The sequence below is a fragment of the Vanellus vanellus genome (assembly GCF_965231255.1).
Source record: "Vanellus vanellus genome assembly, chromosome: Z".
NCBI classification, from domain to species: domain Eukaryota; kingdom Metazoa; phylum Chordata; class Aves; order Charadriiformes; family Charadriidae; genus Vanellus; species Vanellus vanellus.
In genome coordinates, this window is record NC_138908.1 from 44285862 (window position 1) to 44304332 (window position 18471).

Genomic DNA, 18471 nt, shown 5'->3' on the forward strand with positions numbered 1-18471 from the left:
CTGCTGCAAGAGGTCCCGCCCCTCCGCACGCCCCAAGCCCCGCCCCCCCGCGGCGGCAGCGCCGGGCGGGGCGTGAGGGGCGGCGCCGTCCCCGGCGGCGGTAAGAGGGAGCGCTCCGGCCGCGGCTGAGGGCCGACTGCGGGGGGGGTGGGGGGGGACTAAGGGTGCGCCGGAGCCAGGAAGTGGTGAGGTGCGCTGGGGTGCTCGGCGCCGGGGTAGACCTGTTGCCCAGCCGCTTGCCGTGGGTGCCGCGGCCGGGGCGGGACGGAGGGGCTGGCGCTGAAAGCGTGCTTGCTTCCTACCCCCAGAGAGGCGGCCGAGCATGGAGGCGTTCCCGTCCCCCCTGGAGTCCGCCGAGTTTATCGCCGCCAACAGCAAGGATGTCTCCGTGGACGAGGAAGGGGCGCGGCGGGTGGCGGAGAGTTTGTTCGACAAAGCCTCCTCGGAGGAGTTCGGGCTGGCGGGCTGGAAGAGCCTCCACGAGCTGAACCCGCGGGCCACCGGCGAGGAGGCGGTGGGCTGGGTGTTCCTGGTGGACACCCTCAACTTCTCCTTCTGGTCCGAGCAGGAGGAGCAGAAGTACCTGGTGAAGTACAAGGGGAAAACCTACAGCGGCTACTGGTCCCTCTGCGCCGCCGTCAACAGGGCCCTCGACGACGGTTAGCGAGCGCCGGGGGAGCGGGGAGGCCGCTGGGCCGGGGGGGGCCGCGCTGAGGAGCCGGGGGGGGGCGGAGGGGGGAGAGGGGAGAGGGAAAGAGGGGAAGTTGGGAGCGTAGGAACTGAGCGGTGGGCGCGAAGTAGAGGCGGTTGTTTGGCGTTGTGGGGGCGGGGGGGGTGTCCCCTGGCGACACCCCCGAGCGAAACGGCGGGACTGATGGCTCCTGGGCTGGCTCTGGGTCGTCGCTTTTCCCGTGTTAAAAAAAAAAAAAAAAAAACACACCAAACCAAACAAACAAAAAGCTTCAAGCTATGCCCGTAGTCAGCTGTTCCTCACTTCTCTCGTCTTCTTGAGATAGGTTGCATGTTTCCATGACAAATGAGAAAATGAGGCTTAAACTGAGAATCCTCTGGACTAATCTAGTACCGAAGCGTAAGTCTGACAACCCGTACGCCTCCAAAGACAGTATTTCAGCGCTCGGTCGTGTTGCTGTCATCAGAAAAAAAAAAAAAAGATATTCTTTTTAGGTGTAGATGGAAGTTTTAATTGATTTCCTACCTATTTGTTTGTAAATTAAGGGAAGGTTTAGGTTAAAATACTTTTTGTAAGCACACTATGTGATTAGGAGCTAAGGGAAAACAGGCTTATACTGACTATACTAAGTATATGCTAAATAAATTGGCTGGTGTGCTGTGTAAACACCACAGTCAAAGATGAAGACTAGAAGCAGTTGGGAAAAACTAGGCATAAAAAGTAAGAAAGGTTCCACAGTTGCATGCGGGAAATTCTTATCTGTAGAAGGAAGCACTGTGTGCAAACACCAATTTGGTTTTACGCAGCTGTGTGAATGCGGTTATTGCTGAACACTCAGTTGATTTTAAGGGCTGACGGACTCTTTAGGTCTTACTGTATTAATGCTCTCATCCATAGCAGACCACCGCATCAGGTCTTTCGATATGGTATGATAGCCTAAACTTCTTATTTTTACTTTTCTGAAGGAACACCTATTACCAGTGCATCGTATTTTGCCACCATGACGCTTGACCAAGTTAGGCATGTATTTCGCTCTGACACAGAAGTGCCCATACCTTTGATTGAAGAAAGACATCGGGTGCTGAATGAAAGTGGAACAGTTCTGTTAGAGAGGTTTGGAGGCTCTTTCCTCACCTGTGTTAAAAAGAGTGAGAAAAGTGCTCAGAAACTGCTACGCCTGGTACTGGAAAACTTTCCTTCTTACAGAGATGAAGCTGTATTTGAGGTAAGAAAGTTCTAACTCTGAATTTCTTGTGGTAAGAATTTAATCCTTACTGATTGTGAGTTTAAAAGTTAGCTCTTAGGTTGTCTATGTAAACTTTTCTGAGAGGGCAGTCAGTTCAGGATTAATCTAATGTTTGTGAATTGTTGGGTTTTTTAATCCAGTAAATGGAGGGTGAACAGAAATGTTTCTGTGGAAGTCCGTGTCTTCAAAAGTAAAATTCAAGGGAAATAAGAAGGAAAATTAAGATTTTTGCCTCAAATTAGTAAAGATATTGGTCTATATAATGAAAGGATAATCAGACTTTGAAGCAGCTGATCTTAATTATGTAGATTTCTATGAGTCATACAGATAGGGAAGAAGGTTTTTAAATAATACTCTTGGACCACAGTATACTGTTTTGTTAAGCTGGAGTAAATTTACTCAGATTTCATTTCTCTATCAGTCTGAAGCTTTGAAAACAAAATCACAGACTTTATTAACAGTAAAAGAATCTTGATTGTCTTAAGTCCTTAACCAATCAGGAATGTATTTCTAATGACAAGAGTCACTTTTTTCCCCCAGAGGAGAGCCATTTTTTCATATGCTGTCTCTGTCTTCATCACTTTGCTGTAATTTATTTTGATGTACTCCAGGTTCACAATTAGGTCACGACTCCTTTGCACTCCTTACAAATGCACAATATTAGACGTAATTTCTGCCTGAAAAAATCAGAATCTTTTTTCCTATCTTCTTGAACTGCTACCAACTCGCCTCCCCCACCCATCTCTCTTTCTTTTACCTTGTGAATCACTGCAGCTAATGAAAGAAATGAAATTCCAGTAGAATTGTGAAAATGTTACAGCTACTGGGAATCCACACTATAACTGTTGTTGATTCAACAGGTGTTGCACAAATGACTATGAGCCAGAAGTAACCCATACATTTGTCAGGGTTGGCAGTATACTGAAGACTTTTTGAGCCATTTTCCTGAAAAAAAGTGACGGGAAGTAAACAGAGACTATCTATTTTCTGTATCTCTGGTTTTGCCTATACAGGCGTGATCTTTATTTAGCATCAGTGACATATGCAGCTGTTCCTGTGCTGGGTTCCACCTGCAGTAGTATTCAGCTGTTATATCGTTATGTCCAAAAGAATTTATTCTAGTGACAGTGCAGCCTATGCTAATAGTCTATACAGTCTTTTCAGGGTAACTCCCTGGAACACCTACCACTGGAGCTTTAAACCTATTGCATTTATCACTTAAATCTGCCCTTCAGTAGGTGGCATGATTTTATTTTTCTTTGTCTCCTGATATAAAGTAAGGTATGTTTACATGAAAAATCAGAGGTTCCTTCTAACTAATCTTTGAAGCTACTGGTTTAATTTATTGAGATTTTTTACATATAAAGTAATTTTTTGACCATTTTTATGATCAAAAAGGAAATATTTTCCAACTAAAGTGATAAATAGAGTATTTTCTTATCTTTATAGTGACTGTATTCATTGACGTAATGTCTTTCATGAGATGATGCTGAGTGCTTTATAAAGCAAGCCTCCCTAAAAGCAGCAGCAGACTACAGAATGAAAAGATGTTCCAAAAATGATCCCAGACCGTAAGCACTGACATAGTAGTAAAGCCTGTTGCATGAATATAGAAGCTGTTTTTCTGCTTTCACTAAGCAAGATGTGTATTTTGAAGGTGGGTGAAGTCATGTAGACCAAGTTTACACCCTACTTGTTTAAAAAAAAAAATAAAAATCAGTGTTAGCACCTAATGTGAGGTGACATGGATCACATTATCAATATAATTTATCTGGCAGCAAGTTGAGCTCTCACAAGTAAGACTTTGCCTTCAATAAAGGGTTAGGAGGGAACTGAAAAGATAGTGAGATAGCCAATAGCAAACCAGTGTTTTTCAGTAACTCTCCATAGTAGAAATATATATGATTATAAAATAAATTCTACAGTATAATCATACTATCACAGACTAGTACAACTCTCCTATGCTCTGACCTCCTAGGGGATCTTCTAAAATTAACATAATTATTTGGCTATATGTTTTTTTCCAAATACATACACTAAATATATTTCATAATTACATATTACTGAATGCAATTATAAAATTGCCAATGTTCTCTTGCTTCTGAACAGTGAATTGCAAACCAGAACCAAAATCCCCCCAAACCTTTTTGTCCTCGGGTGGATAGTTCATTTTTAGATGCTGTGCTGAATTTGAATCCTGACAGAAGTTCAAGTATTAGACCGTGTTATACTTGCAGATCGGCGTTTTCACGTTCTGACACACGCACGGCACGGTCCTTTCTGAGCTTCCAGTTATGGACGTTGGTTGTATTTATCTTTTATTTTCCATCACCTGGGACTGGGGTTGTAAAAGTCTCGTTATCCTCCTATTCTTTGCTTTTTTTACTAGCTGCTATCACATTTTGCTCTTTGCCAACACAATACTCCTTTCTTTTAATATCAGTCGGTCATAATTAGTTATGTCTCTTGATACTGGCTCATTGTAGTGGAGAGGAGACACAAGTGTCCTTATATGTGGTAGCTTTTCCTGGAAAGTGAGGGTGTTGCAGGACAAAAAAAAAAGTGTAGTTGTATTGCCATCTGGTAAGACATTCCAATTTTGGACAAACGATGCTATCTTTGAGACATAGTATCATCTACCTAATGCTTTCCTTGCTTTCTGTTGAAAAGAGTGGTGGGAAAGCTTACAAAAAGTGCTTAATAGACTTTTTCATATTGAGAATTTTACATAAACTTCAGAAGCTCTGTGCAGCATAAAAATTAACAGTAGTTGAAACAATGAAATTATAAATTCATCTGCTTGATCACAAGTCCCAGACTTTTTCTTCCAAATTACATTGCAGCATGAGATGAAAAGTTGCATTTCAATTCTCCCTTCCTTTGCTCTTGCAAAATGGTGTGGTGCTGGAGACAATCTGCTCTTTACTATATTGGAAAAATCGTAATGCTATAAAACAGCAGTGTCCTTTGTTTCCATTAGCTTTGGGATAGGAGGAGCTATAAGGGGATTTGATATATTAATTATTTGCTTCCTGTTGTGGTGTTTCAAGTGGTGTTTTATTATTTAACATGCAAAATTGTGCCTGTTTTCTAGAAATGAGTTTGTGCATCTGTGTCAAGTATAGAATGAAACACAGGGAAAAGAGGAGTTTTCAGGGTGTTTGCAGAAGTTTTTCTGTGAAATGCAGTTGGATGTCTTGTTCTCAGTGGTTTTTTTGAGAATAGTATTTAATGACAAAAAATATGCTTTCCTCTCAGGAATAGTTGTAGCATCTTGGCAATAAAGTAAAATTAAATTAGCTTAAAAAATACCATTTGTAAGTTGTGGTGATGTGAAGAGTGGCAAAATAAAACTGGAAATAAGTTGAATTCCTTCCTACTTGTATTTCACATTAGCCGTTTGAGTTACATATTGTTGTTTAGCATATATTGTCAAAAGTCGCAAATCTCTTCTAGCTTTAAAGGGAAGAAAAAACTATAACCCATTAACACCTTTGTTACTTAAAGATGTGGATTTACATTCACATTGTGTTCATCATAGATTGAGAACCTCAATAGTATACAGATTGGAGCATATCTTTAGTTTTTCCCCATGTGAGTGGTCACAAAAGCAGGATTGGCACCAGAAAAAAGTTTATGACAAAAATAGAAGCATGCATAGTATCTAAGAAAATCACATATTTGTGAATACACCTTCCACTGGAATTATTTCTCCTCTCTCCTCTTTAACTAGCAATTTACACTACATAACACAGAGGAGCATTCATTAAAGTTTTCACTACAATTTTATTTCCTTAACATTATGGATAAATAGATTAACGAAAAGTTTTAATTGTCTAATCCAATACATGCCTTTTACATGTCTTGAAATAAAGGGTTTGATGAACTATAGGGTTTCCAAAAGAATTAATGTTTGCTGGACTCCAACTACAGTGTTTGCCAAGTCGAAGTAAACCAACATTAACGTGTTCTGACATCCAAGTGGAATCTAAACAATTTTTATTCCACTGCAGTGACTTCTACTATGTTTTTCTTTTATTTCAATTTATTTACGAGCATTCCACATGATACTTGTTTGGTATTGTTTAGATTTTAAGGTGTTTAAAGAGTGTTGCACTTCTATTGTGTTTTAGTTAATTAGTATGTTTGCTTAACCAAATGATAGTTTAATGTAACTCTTACCCATCTATCTCTGTATATGTTGCTTGCTTTATTTATTGATGATTATTGATTATTAAACAATTTGTAAATTTCTTTCATCAGAAAAAGAAGGTGTCTTTCTACAAACGGGCACAAATACTTGTGGCTGATACATGGAGTGTATTAGAAGGCAAAGGAGATGGCTTTTTTTATGACATTTCTAGTCTAACTATATTTGCTGACTACAGAATTCCTCAAGTTCTTGTTCACTTAAAAGCAATGAAGTATTCTGAAGAACTAATGAAGAAACTACGTGAAGGTTTGTTCCTCCCTTACTGGTAGCAAGTAATCTTACCTCGTGACAGTGAAGACTAAAGCTACTTTTAAAATGTAGTGTTTTGTCCATATAAGGGTTATATGTTTGGGTTTTTTTTTCTCCAGGGAATAAGGGCTTCTTATGTGGTGATGAGGTAACAGGAAGGGACTGAGTCTCTAACAATGATCTTGAATGAGATCTTAAGGTTACATTTTTATAAAGATATAACTGTTCCTTGGATTAAACATTGACAAGGCAAGGATTAAAGAGACTAAGCCAGTTGATCTCTTGAGTTTCTGAAGGGCTGCTGTTGCCAGAAACACTTTTCAGCATGAGTGTGGTCGTGATTTTTGAGGTTTAGGGAAAAAAAGCAACGATTTCTTCATTAGTTCAAAGATGATGTAGAAGTACAGGAATTCCTCTTTATCTGCATTTAACTGCTAGTGACAAGCAAGGTAATATTAAAAGCATCCATTAAAAAAAAAAAAGATTGCTTTAAATGAAATTAATAGCATGAGACTACAGTCTTGTTTTTAATCATGGTTCCATCTTCCAGTACTTACTAATTATGAACTTCAGTGAATAAAAACATAAACTAATCACTTTTCCACCATAAAATGATTGTATTTAGAGCTAGGACTGCTTTTATCCAATTTTAAAATTACACAGTAAGATAAACAGATGAATGCAGTCGTCCATGGATCTTAACAGAATGGCCATATATATATATATTATGCATGCCTATATATATCTCTATATATTAAATAGATCATGTAGGCAATTTATATTTTTCATGAATCCTAGTAAGGACGTTCTTATCCAAGTCATTCAAACAAACGGGTCCCTTTATATTTTATTATATATATATATATATAGGTTTTGGTTGTTATTAGTTTGGGTTTGTAATTTTTTTTTTTTTTTTAAATTTTAGAGCAGTCCTGGCAGAAAATAGACTGCTTATGTTTCATTATCCTTTCTGTCTCCACAAGCAATGAAATAGTCATACAATGTGCAGTATAACCCAAACACCTGTTCTTTTCTTAAACCGCTCTCTTAGAATACAGGATGTTTTAATTGAATGGGAGGTAAATTTATAAGCGCACAGCAGCATCGTCAGCAGTTGTAGTGTATGTCACGAGAACTGCAGCCCTAGAATAGAATAAATGTGGAGGAAAAAAATAAGGCTAAATCAGGCCATCCTGGCGCTTGTGTCCGCTGAACGTAACTGGATCGCTGTCTCTTGCATCCCGCAGGAACAATTTTCCAGTCTGGGGATAAGGAGGAGGTGGAGATCCGCGGCTGCTCCATTTGGTGCTGTGCGCTGATCTGCAAGCACCTGCTGCAGCTCTACGAGAAGAAGGGTCAGGACATGCGTGAGAAGATCAATGCGGTTTTGCTCGATTACTACCTCTGGGACTACGCCAGGGACCACAGGGAGGAGATGAAAGATACGCCGTTTCATCGAGTGCGGTGTATATATTACTGAGTCCGACCGCTGTCGTATCCGCCCGTTATCTTTTCGAATTTTGCGGTTTCTCTTGGCATGCGGTGCTTCGTCATAATCTAATTTGGAATTGGCAGAGTGAAATGCTGCGATGTATTAGCAGCGTGCCGGTTTTTCTTTTTTTTTTTTTTTTTCTCCTTCTTTTTCCCCCCCTCTGGATGTTTGACGGGCGGTGGAAGCCGCGCCGGAGGGCCCGTGTGCGGACGAGGGTCGCCGCTCCTGCCGTGACCGCTCTCTTTGTGTTGGGGTACGTACGCGCGCCGCTGACGGTCGCCTCCCTTCAATAAACACTGCAGTGACGTACCTCGCACGTCTGCCTCTTCATTGGGCCGCGCGAAGTGTGGGACGCACGCACGCACGCACGCACGCACACAGAGACGGGGGGGAAGAGGGGGCTGAGGAAGGTAACCGCCGGTCCCGCGGTCCTCCCGCCGCCAGGGGAGCGCTGCGGGCGGCGGGGCGCGAGGGGCCGCCGCTCTGCCACGGAAGCCGGCAGCAAACGTTGCCGCCGTTGCCTAGCGAGGCGCCGCAAACAACGGGGAGAGACCGGCAGCCGCCGCCCCGGCTGGCTCCGCTGCGGCCTGCCGCCCTCCCGCCCGCGCCCGGCGGCTGCCACCGGCGCGGGGCGGTGCAGTGCGGCAGCCCGGAGGAAGGGAGGCGGGGGCCGGCCGGGAGCCGTAGCGGGGCTTCCGCGGCCCCCCTCAGCCTGGATTCCGCGGCTCCGGGCGGCTCCCGAGGAACAGGCGTGATCCCGTTGCCGGTTCCTCGCAGGTTTGGAGTAAAAGGTGCGCTTCGAGACACGGTGAACGTGGAAAATGTGCTGGCCCGCTGCCGAAATAGCCCCGGCAGCGAAGAGCCTTCCAGTATATTTGCTGCCGCGTTCTGGCAGCCGAGAGCGGGCGGTGTACGGGCGGCAGAGTGTGTCTGTGCCTGTGGCGTACGCTTGTTTACTATTCCCACATGCTTTATGAAATAGTGAATAGGATTTCCCTGTCTTTTCTTCCCCCCCCCCAGTGACTTGGTTTAATTGTATATATTTTTTAAAATATAATTCTAAAAGGGAGGGGGGAATGCCAGCACTTGTAAGCGCAGTGCTTGCTAGGCGATAAGAATAATGCACGTGGATAAATAAAAACAGAAATTGATCAAAATGTGTTTTGAATCTGTAGTTAGTAAGTTTATATAGCCGTCTCTGATTGCCACGTCCTTTATGATGTGACTCTGATTTCAGTCTCGTGCTTTGTGTATTTGTTTTGCTTCTACTCAGTTAATAAAATGGGGCTTTTCTTTTTTTAACTTCAGATAATTTCTCAGCTCTGGATGGCCAGGTTCTCAAACTAAATGGAATAAAATGAAATGCAAAAGCTCTTCTCTTTGCAACACAAGACCGCAACTGTTTAAAGCTGTTTGTTTGCAACAAACTTGAATTTGGGGGGCTTAGCTGATGAGTTTTGCCAATGTGTGGGAGTTCACCAAGCAGGAAGTTCAGCTTCACTTGCGCTGCGAAGACTTTTAGAATCAGAAGAAAAAAAAAAAAAAAAAAAAGATGTCTTTGGGATCCAGCAGTACCTGTGAGGATTTTTGAATGTTCATGAAATACAGCTGTAAAGAAAGGCTATTCCTTGATATTTACAGTTGTGCTACTGCACAGTGCTTATGTTGTAAGAATGAACATGCAGGGAGCAGTATAAGGAACCGTGGTTGCTAAAATAGGTAACTAATAAAAAATGGTTACATATGTGCTTAAAGATGCAGATTAAAATCAGAGGAATGCCTTATGTTTAGTAATTGGATACACTTAAAATCACACCTTAGTAGGCAGCACAACTGCTTTTTCTGTGCTTGGCGAGTTACAAGTGTTTGGCACTTCTTAAGTGGAAGAGCGTTTTAAAGCCCATCAGTGTATATACATGTAACTTTTGGAGAAAAAGGTTTTGTTTGATTTTTGTTGCCTATGTAGTATGAATGCAGGAATAGGAAAATGAGAGGATTCATTGTAAGCATATGCTTTATCAACAGTGTTTATTAACAAGCTCTTACAATATTGTTGTTCCATATGGCTGCGTTATGTTCAAATAGAAAATCAGGCAACTTTCAGACTTACGGTTAAGTCTACTAAATTGGAAATGAATAGAGGCAAAAATAATTTATGAATTGATTTAACAGCCATTAATATAGCTGCTTTTATATCAGGAACTTTTCAAGAGTGTAATGGTGCTTATGTATTGTTTAGGAAATGTCAACTTCCTACTTTAGCAGGAAATTATTTCTTATTTATAATGTGGAAAACTTTTTTTCTTAGTTGCAGACAACTGTGAATGAGGCGAACACAGGAGTGGTAACAGATTTCTTGTTGACTGTGTGAATACTGAGTGGGGAGCACAGGGATGGAATCTGGCATGGAGGAGATCCCAGTTAAAGTTGCAGTTCGAATCAGACCTCTGCTTTCCAAAGAAGTACTTCATAACCATCAAGTGTGTGTGAGATTAGTCCCAAATACACAACAGATTATCATTGGGAAAGACCGTGTCTTCACTTTTGACTTTGTGTTTGGCAAAAAATCAACCCAAGAAGAAGTTTATAGTGTTTGCATTCAGCCTCTCCTAGTGTCTTTGACTGAGGGATACAATGCTACAGTGTTTGCATATGGACAGACAGGTTCTGGGAAGACTTACACCATCGGAGGTGGCCACATTGGTAGGTTGTAGAAAGTTTGTTGTTTTTTTTTTAAACTGCTGAGTAGTGTATTTGCGCGAGTTAAATATTTAATACACAGCAGATGATGATGCAGAATTTTTAAGGGCTAATGAAAAATGGTACAGTAAAAAAAATGCTTCCAGAGTTTGTGATAATGAAACTGTTCTGAAAAACAAATTCTTCAAAAATATCTGAGAGAAAAATAATTTGTAAAGTGCTCTTTCTGATTCCCCATTTTAACATGCAACTTAAACTAGAATTTCTTCGTGAAATGCAGTGTTTTGGAGAGTCTTGTCATATTTTTCTTACCTTGAAATTGTCTGCTTTAGACGATTTTTTGCTTGCTCACTCTTTGCTTTTTTTTTTTTTGAGAAACATTTCTATGACATCACAGAAATTTATTATTTAAGTCTTCCAAATGGATATAAATTATTCTAAATCTCTTGGTAGGTATTAAAATCTTCCTTTTATTTAGAATCATAGAATCATTTAGGTTGGTAAAGACCCTTAAGACCATCCAGTCCAACCATTAATCTAACACTACCAAATCCACCACTAAACCATGTCCCAAAGCACCACGTCTAACCATCTTTTAAATACCTCCAGGGATGCCATTGGCCTGCTTGGCCACCTGGGCACGCTGCTGGCTTATATTCAGGTGGCTGTTGACCAACGCCCCCAGGTCCTTTTCCACCGGGAAAGCTTTCCAGCAACTCTTCCCCAAGCCTGTAGTGCTGTGTGGGGTTGTTGTGACCCAAGTGCAGGACCCAGCACTTGGCCTTGTTGAACCTCGTACCTCGTACTTCTGCTTACTGTTATAATTTCACTTGTCTTTCCTCTAGTTATTTACTGTTCTTGTAAGTACCATTGGTAGGTGAACTCTTTAGGTAGTGGCTGCCACAATCAAAGGCTGATCATAGCTCAGCAATTTTACTTTTATATGTATGTTTACTAAATTCATAGCTAGATGTGAGCAACCCTTTATTTTTTTTTGGTAAAAAAATTCATGGTATTCTGTCATAGATAAACAGTTTCCATACTCTTGAATAAAGAACTAATTTTTTTTATGGAAGCATTGTCCTATGCTGAATATTAAAGAAAATAAAATAGAGTTTGGCATTAGTGTTCCATATCTACTTTGAAAAAATAGGAAATTGCTGAAAATGTTGGTCATAAATGTTGTTTCACCAAGTCACTAATGGTCTTTTCTGTATTTTAATGGAATTTATAGTTTCTCAAATCCTTGCAATGTTGTTGCCAACCATAGTGAATAGTATTTAAAGTAGACTCCATATTTTTCATAACTTTTGTGACTATAATATTATGCAATTTAGAACTTAACTTTGAATCCTATTAATGCATCCAAACAAATATTCTGAACCCCAGAAAAACAAATATTTACAAAAATCCTTGGGAACACTGAGCTCTTCAGATTCCTTAGTATATTGAGTAGCAAATCTCACAGACTTTTTTCAATCTTCAGTCTTTGTAATTGTGCAGCAGACTGGCTGCATCTTCTGTGACATCTTTGCTTATATTTTAGCATCAGTTGCGGAGAATGAAAAGGGCATAATCCCACGGGCTATTCAGGAATTATTTCGCCATATTTCTGCAAACCGTAACATTGACTTCCATGTGAAAGTATCTTATATAGAGGTTTACAAGGAAGAACTCCGAGATTTATTGGAATTGGAGACCTCTGTGAAAGAACTACATATCCGAGAAGATGAAAAGGGAAATACAGGTAAGATTTCAGCTCTAAAATTTGGTGTGTTTGGTTTCAGTTGTGTGCCCAAATTATTCTTGCCTTCTCTTGAAAGAGCTTATTCATTACTAATACTAAAATGACATATCGATGTCTTCTTTTTCTCTATGTATATGTTATGACATAATAATACAGGCTTGCATGTTTCTCTAGTTTGTGTTTACAGTTTGACTCTTCCTAATTGCTGTAAACTTTGCTGAAGATTTTAGAATTAATTGAGTTATTCTTACTTTCTCTGGTTGGTGTTTGAAGTGATTGTTGGTGCTAAGGAATTCCAAGTAGAATGTGCAGATGAAGTGATAAGCCTGTTGGAAAGTGGCAATGCAGCTCGTCACACAGGCACAACACAAATGAATGAGCACTCTAGTCGATCTCATGCCATTTTTACCATCAGTATTTGTCAGAAACAGTCTGCAGAGTCTCAAAAAAATACTGATGCTGCACAGGATTCATCATGGAAATCAGTCCAGATGATTGCTTCGAAGTTTCATTTTGTGGATTTGGCAGGATCAGAGAGAGTGACAAAGACTGGAAATACTGGTGAACGCTTCAAAGAATCAATTCAGATCAATAGTGGTCTGTTGGCCTTGGGAAATGTCATCAGTGCCCTTGGAGACCCAAAAAGAAAAAGTGTACATATTCCATACAGGGATGCTAAAATCACTCGTATTCTGAAAGACTCCCTTGGAGGAAATGCCAAGACTGTCATGATAACGTGTATAAGTCCATCCTCATCAGACTTTGATGAATCTTTAAATTCCCTCAAATATGCCAACAGAGCCAAAAACATTAGAAATAAACCAGTTGTAAATTACAACCCCGATCAAGACCGGATTGATGAAATGGAACTTGAAATCAGATTGCTTCGAGAAGCTTTGCAGAACCAGCAAGTCAGTAATCAGTGTTCACACGACTTAAATCAAGAAAGAACTCGTATCAGTTCACTTGAGGAGCAGCTCAGCCGGCTTCGGGTTCAATGTTTCAGTTATAGAAATTGTGTAGATGAGGCCTTCCCATTTCTGGTTGATTTGAACGATGATGTTAGCTTAAAAAGAAGTCAGCGGGACAGGTTGCAGAGCTGGATCACTATGGTACAGGAAGTAAGGAAGGAAGCTCTCACCATGCAGGAAACTGACACAGGGACTGGGACCAGCCAAGAGCCACATCACATCACAATTCTTCAGCTAAAGAGGGAACTAAAGAAATGCCAGGTATTTAATTATAAATTGATTATTTAAATAACTATGTGAAAGAGCAGTCTGCTAAAACTTGAGTTCAATTTTGGAAGATGTAAAACTGTTACACTTCCCTGTACTTAAATTGACAATTTAAATTTAATTCACAATGCTGTATAAGTTTGTTTGTCTAATCCCTGTGACAGAACTTTATTTTAATGGATGTTTGAATAGGCAGTGATCTTAATCGTGATAGAGATAGGTAAAGTAAGGTTATATTTTGGCTAGTCAGTTTCAAGATGATTCTATGAGGCTGACCTGTTTTGTCTGATAGATTTTTGGTTTTAGCCATGCTAGTGTACTAGGTCTGGCTGGGATGGAGTTAATTTTCTTCATAGTGGCTCCTAGGGTGCTGTGTTTTAGATTTGTGACCAAAACAATGCTGATAACACACTAACATTTTAGGTCTCACTGGTAGTGTTTGCAAAGCGTTAGGCCTTCTTTCTTTCTGCCTCTACCCCCCAGTGAATAGATTGGGGGGTGCACAAAAGGTTGGGGGGACACACACAACCAAGCAGATGATCCAAACTAACAAAAAAGATTTTTCATGCCATATAACATGCTCAACAATTAAAAGGGAGAGGAGGAAGTTTCAGGAGGTTAGCCATATTTTGCCTGGGAACTGCCTGTGAACTAAGCCTTAGGGGGTGGCAAGTGATTGCCTTTTTATCATTTGTTTTGTTTAGCTTTCTTTTTCTCTTCTTCCATTTCACCTTTGTTTACCAAAAAAAAAATCTGTCTCAACCCACAAGCTTTCTTGCTTTTACTCTTCTTTTGCTCCTCTGTCCCACTGGGGTTGCAGGGGGGAAGTGAGTGAGCGAGTGGCTGTGTGTGCTTAGCTGCACACTGGGGTTTACCCACAACAGTCCTTTTTGGTGCCCAACATGGGGTTCATTGTCTTTGAGATAATAACAGATTTGATTAGAGTGTGCTAGATTAAACTTTTAGCTGTTATACCTGTTTAGTTAAGTTGTTATCTGCGTGGCTGTTGCAGATCATGATGCTGGCATATTTACTTTGGTTGCTGACTTACATGTTTCCTTGAACATTCACATGCTTGATTTCTTTCTAGCTGTATAACAGACTCCAAGAATTGTTAATGACTGTTTTCAGATTTTGCTCTTTAGTGTGTTGTTTATCACTTTGTTTTCCTTTGCTTGGGAGAGATATGATAAATCCACTGGTCTTTAACCTAATCTGGTGTTTGGGTCTTACATTGCTGGTGTCCCAGTACTTCCAAGAACCGTCTCATGGACAAAACCAGCAACTATACCTTTCCCCTTTTGTCCTTTTGAGAGACATTTCATGGAGAGAGGAAAGAATAGCACCTATCACGTCCTTTCCTCCAGGGTAGGTTTTTATAGTCTTTGTGTAATGGCTTCTCAGTTTCTTCAATATCCTTATGTAGTCAGACTGTTCATACTGGTGTGTGTTGTGATCCTGATTTTGAGTATTATTCATAAGGTTAAACAACTAATTAGGGGTACCACACGGGAGCATGCTCTAACTTGGTTGATCCCTGGGGGTGGCAGGGTATATAGGAGGAGGTGGGCAGGTGCGTAGGGCTGTTACTGCCTCCGATAGCTTGGGATTTCACACCTGAACAGGCTTGCAAACCCATCAAACTAATACACCATTTGAAGGAGGGGAGGTGAAACACAGTGACTTCTAAAGCTGTGTTGGGATCTGGCTCATGCCTATCAAGCCACTGTCCAGTGCCCACAGAGATGCAGGAGGGTGTCCTGATCTAAGAGCCCGTAAACGGGCACTGAGGTCTGTTGTTCTAAGGGCACACAAACAGACACTAAACCAGACACCAAACCCTCAACTCTAATAGTTGCTCCTGTAGTCAAGACAAAACAGTGGAAGCAGAGGTCAACTGGGTTAGTAAAAGAAGCAGCTCCTCCTGAGTGGGGGAGAGACAAAAGATAAGGAGAGGCAGCCTATGCTGCAGCAGGACAGGGGAGGAAAGAGATAGGAATCATAAGAGACAGAAACTACCCGGTCACTATCCGTGACCGAGCTGCAAGATAGGTGGAAAGATTTTGTTCGTCAGCAAGATGAGCAAATTGCTACCTGGTTGCTTCAGTGCTGGGATAGTGGGCATAACAGTCTGGAACTAGACAGTAGGGAAGCACAGCAGCTGGGATCCATTGCTAGGGACTGTGGGATTGACAAAGGGATCGGAAGAGGGGCAGCCACTCACAGCCTACAAAGGTGGCTCTTACTGAGCAGGAAGACAAGGTACAAGTAATAGAAGTACTACAAGACAAAGTATTAAGTAAAATATTGTAACCCAGTGAGGCAAGTGGACTACCACAGAGAAAGGTATCCAGTGTCTGAAGGAATTAGCCATCGCAAAGGTGGTATACAGTGACATGGACAATAATCAGGCCCCTAAAGATTGGAATAATGTACAGTGCACGTGGTCTGTGTGGCAGAAGTCTGTACAGAGCGCACTGACATCATGGGCTGGCAACCTAGCAATGATGGACTGGGCTGACGTTGAGGCACCAACTTTGTATAGACTGATCTGGCAGCTCCAGCAATTTGAAGAGAATATTTCCCCTCCCCACTATGGGTCTGCATCTCAGCTGTGGAAAGACTATTCCACAAGGTCTGGCAACTTGAAGAGAATGTGGATAGTCTCTCCCTCTCCTTGCCCCTGCAGACCAGCATCTCAGCTACCACAAGCCAGCCTTTCTGTGCTGAAATGAAAGGGAATCATGGGCGCATGCCACGTGCCACCCTGTGGTTCTATCTCCATGACTGTGGGGAGGATATAAGGAAGTGAGATAGTGCACCTGCCTTTGTCCTGGAAGTTTGTGTACATGAATTGTGGGGAAAAAGCAGTGGTTAAAAAGGGTCCTTCCAGGAAGATTACTGCTCCAGTTGCTGCAATGCCCACGATGCAGCAGATGAGCTGAGGATCCCCCTCCTCTTTCTGATACTGACCCAATGGACTTATGTCCATGTGGGTTTGAACCCTACAACTTCTACCATGGAAGGACCATGCTGGTCTGTAGTTGGATCACACCTGTGAATAGTCCTTGTAGCATAGCCTGGGCTACAGAGAGAGACATGGGCTCCTTTCATGGTGTAAAGACTTTTTCAATTAAAGGAGTCAGGTATTGAATCTTCTGATTGGGAATAGGGGGGGACCTCCCTGCGGCCAAGCAGAAGAAAGGGACAATTGGATTTACTTTGGTTTCGGTGGACACTGGTGCAGTGTACCCTAATGCCATCAGGTTGCAAGGGAGCAGAACACATCAGGATTTCTGGAGTGACGGGGGGATCCCAGTTGTTGTCTGTGTTAGGAGCTGAGGTGAGCCTAACAGGAAATACGTGGCAGAAGCATCCTCTTGTCACCAGTCTGGAGGCCCCAAATATCCCTGCGGTTGACTCTCTCAAAAGAGGATGCTTCAGGGATCCAAAGAGGTACCACTGGGCCTTTGATGTAGCCACTGCAGGTTCAGAGAAGATTAAACAGCTGTCTACCTTGCCTGGCCTCTTGAACAATCCTTCTGTTGTGGGGCTGCTGTGTGTTAAAGAACAGCAAGTGCCAATTGCTACCATGATGGTGCACTGGCATCAATATCATCCCAGCTGAGACTCCCTCGTTCCCATCCAGGAGCTGGTTTGTCAACTGAAGAGCCAACGAGTGATTAACAAGACTCACTTGCCCTTTAATAGTCCCATACTGCCATTGTGAAAGTCTGATAGAGGGTGAAAGTTTACAGTGGACTATCTACACCTGAATGAAGTCATGCCACCATTAAGTGCTGCCATACCGGACATGCTAGAACTCCAGTATGAACTGGAGGTAAAGGCAGCCAAGTGATATGCCATAACTGATATTGCCAATGCATGTGTCTCAATCCCCTTTTCAGCAGTGCAGGCCACAGTTAGCTTTGATGTGGAAGGGTGTTTGGTGTGGAATGGTGTCCAATCTGGAATCAACTGCCATGGAGGGGTGAAAGCACAGCCCTACCATTTGCTGTGGACTGATCCAGACTGCACTGGAACAGGGCAAAGCCCCAGAAAGCTTGCAATGCATTGATGACATAACTTTGTGGGGCAGCACAGCTGAGGACATGTTTGCGAAAGGGAAAAGAAAATCCAGATTCTTCTGAAAGCTTTTTTTGCCATAAAACAAAAGAAGGTAAATGGTCAGAGGGCCTTTACGAGAAATTTCGGCTTTGCCAAAATGGCAAGATGGGCATCATCACATCCTAGCAGATGTGATCAATATGATAACACCCATATCCCCAGTAGTTAACAAAAGGGAAACCCAGGCGTTCCTAGGCATTGTGGGATTCTGCAGAATGCATATTCCAGGTTATAGTCAACTTGTAAGTCCTCTCTATTGAGTGACCTGAAAGAAGTACTATTTCAGCTGGATCCCCAAGCAGCAACAAGCATTTGGACAGGTCAGTCAGGAAGTTGTTTGTGCGTTAACCCTTGGGCCAGTCCATACAGGACCAAATGTGAGAAATGTGCTTTATACTGCTTCCGGGGAGCGTGGCCTCAGCTGGAGCCTCTGGTAGAAAGCACCTGGGACCCCTAGAGTTTTGGAGTTCTGGGTATAGAGGATCCAAGGCCTACTACACCCTAACTGAAAAGCAGATATTAGCAGCATATGAAGGGGTTCAAGATGCTTCAGAAGTAGTTCATACTGAAGCTCAGCTTCCCTTGGTACCTTAGTTGTCTGTACTGCATTGGATGGTCTATCTACCTGTCTATCCATCACACAACCAGTGCTATGTTGAGTAAGTGGGCAACGCTAATCACACCATGGGCCTGAATCGGGAACCCCAACCACCCTCGAATCTTGGAAGAGATCATGGACTGGCCAGAAAGCAGAGACTTTGGAGCAC

General features: G+C 42.1%; 2 protein-coding genes across 2 annotated transcripts in view; both read left to right on the forward strand.

The window, feature by feature from the left end:
* The first annotated feature begins 92 nt into the window (after positions 1-92).
* On the forward strand, positions 93-8200 carry QNG1 (Q-nucleotide N-glycosylase 1). Its single transcript, XM_082497170.1, has 5 exons — positions 93-190; positions 309-659; positions 1657-1916; positions 6201-6396; positions 7647-8200. The coding sequence occupies exons 2-5, from the start codon at positions 323-325 to the stop codon at positions 7877-7879; spliced, it is 1026 nt and encodes a 341-aa protein (XP_082353296.1). The 5' UTR covers positions 93-190; positions 309-322; the 3' UTR covers positions 7880-8200.
* Positions 8201-8440: 240 nt separating this feature from the next.
* KIF27 (kinesin family member 27) overlaps positions 8441-18471 on the forward strand; it is a 35226-nt gene continuing 25195 nt past the window's right edge. Inside the window, exons 1-5 of the mRNA XM_082497726.1 lie at positions 8441-8682; positions 9200-9468; positions 10200-10594; positions 12138-12338; positions 12612-13570. Coding sequence (XP_082353852.1) covers positions 10285-10594; positions 12138-12338; positions 12612-13570 — 1470 coding nt within the window. The 5' untranslated portion in view covers positions 8441-8682; positions 9200-9468; positions 10200-10284. The remainder of the gene's footprint in view (positions 8683-9199; positions 9469-10199; positions 10595-12137; positions 12339-12611; positions 13571-18471) is intronic.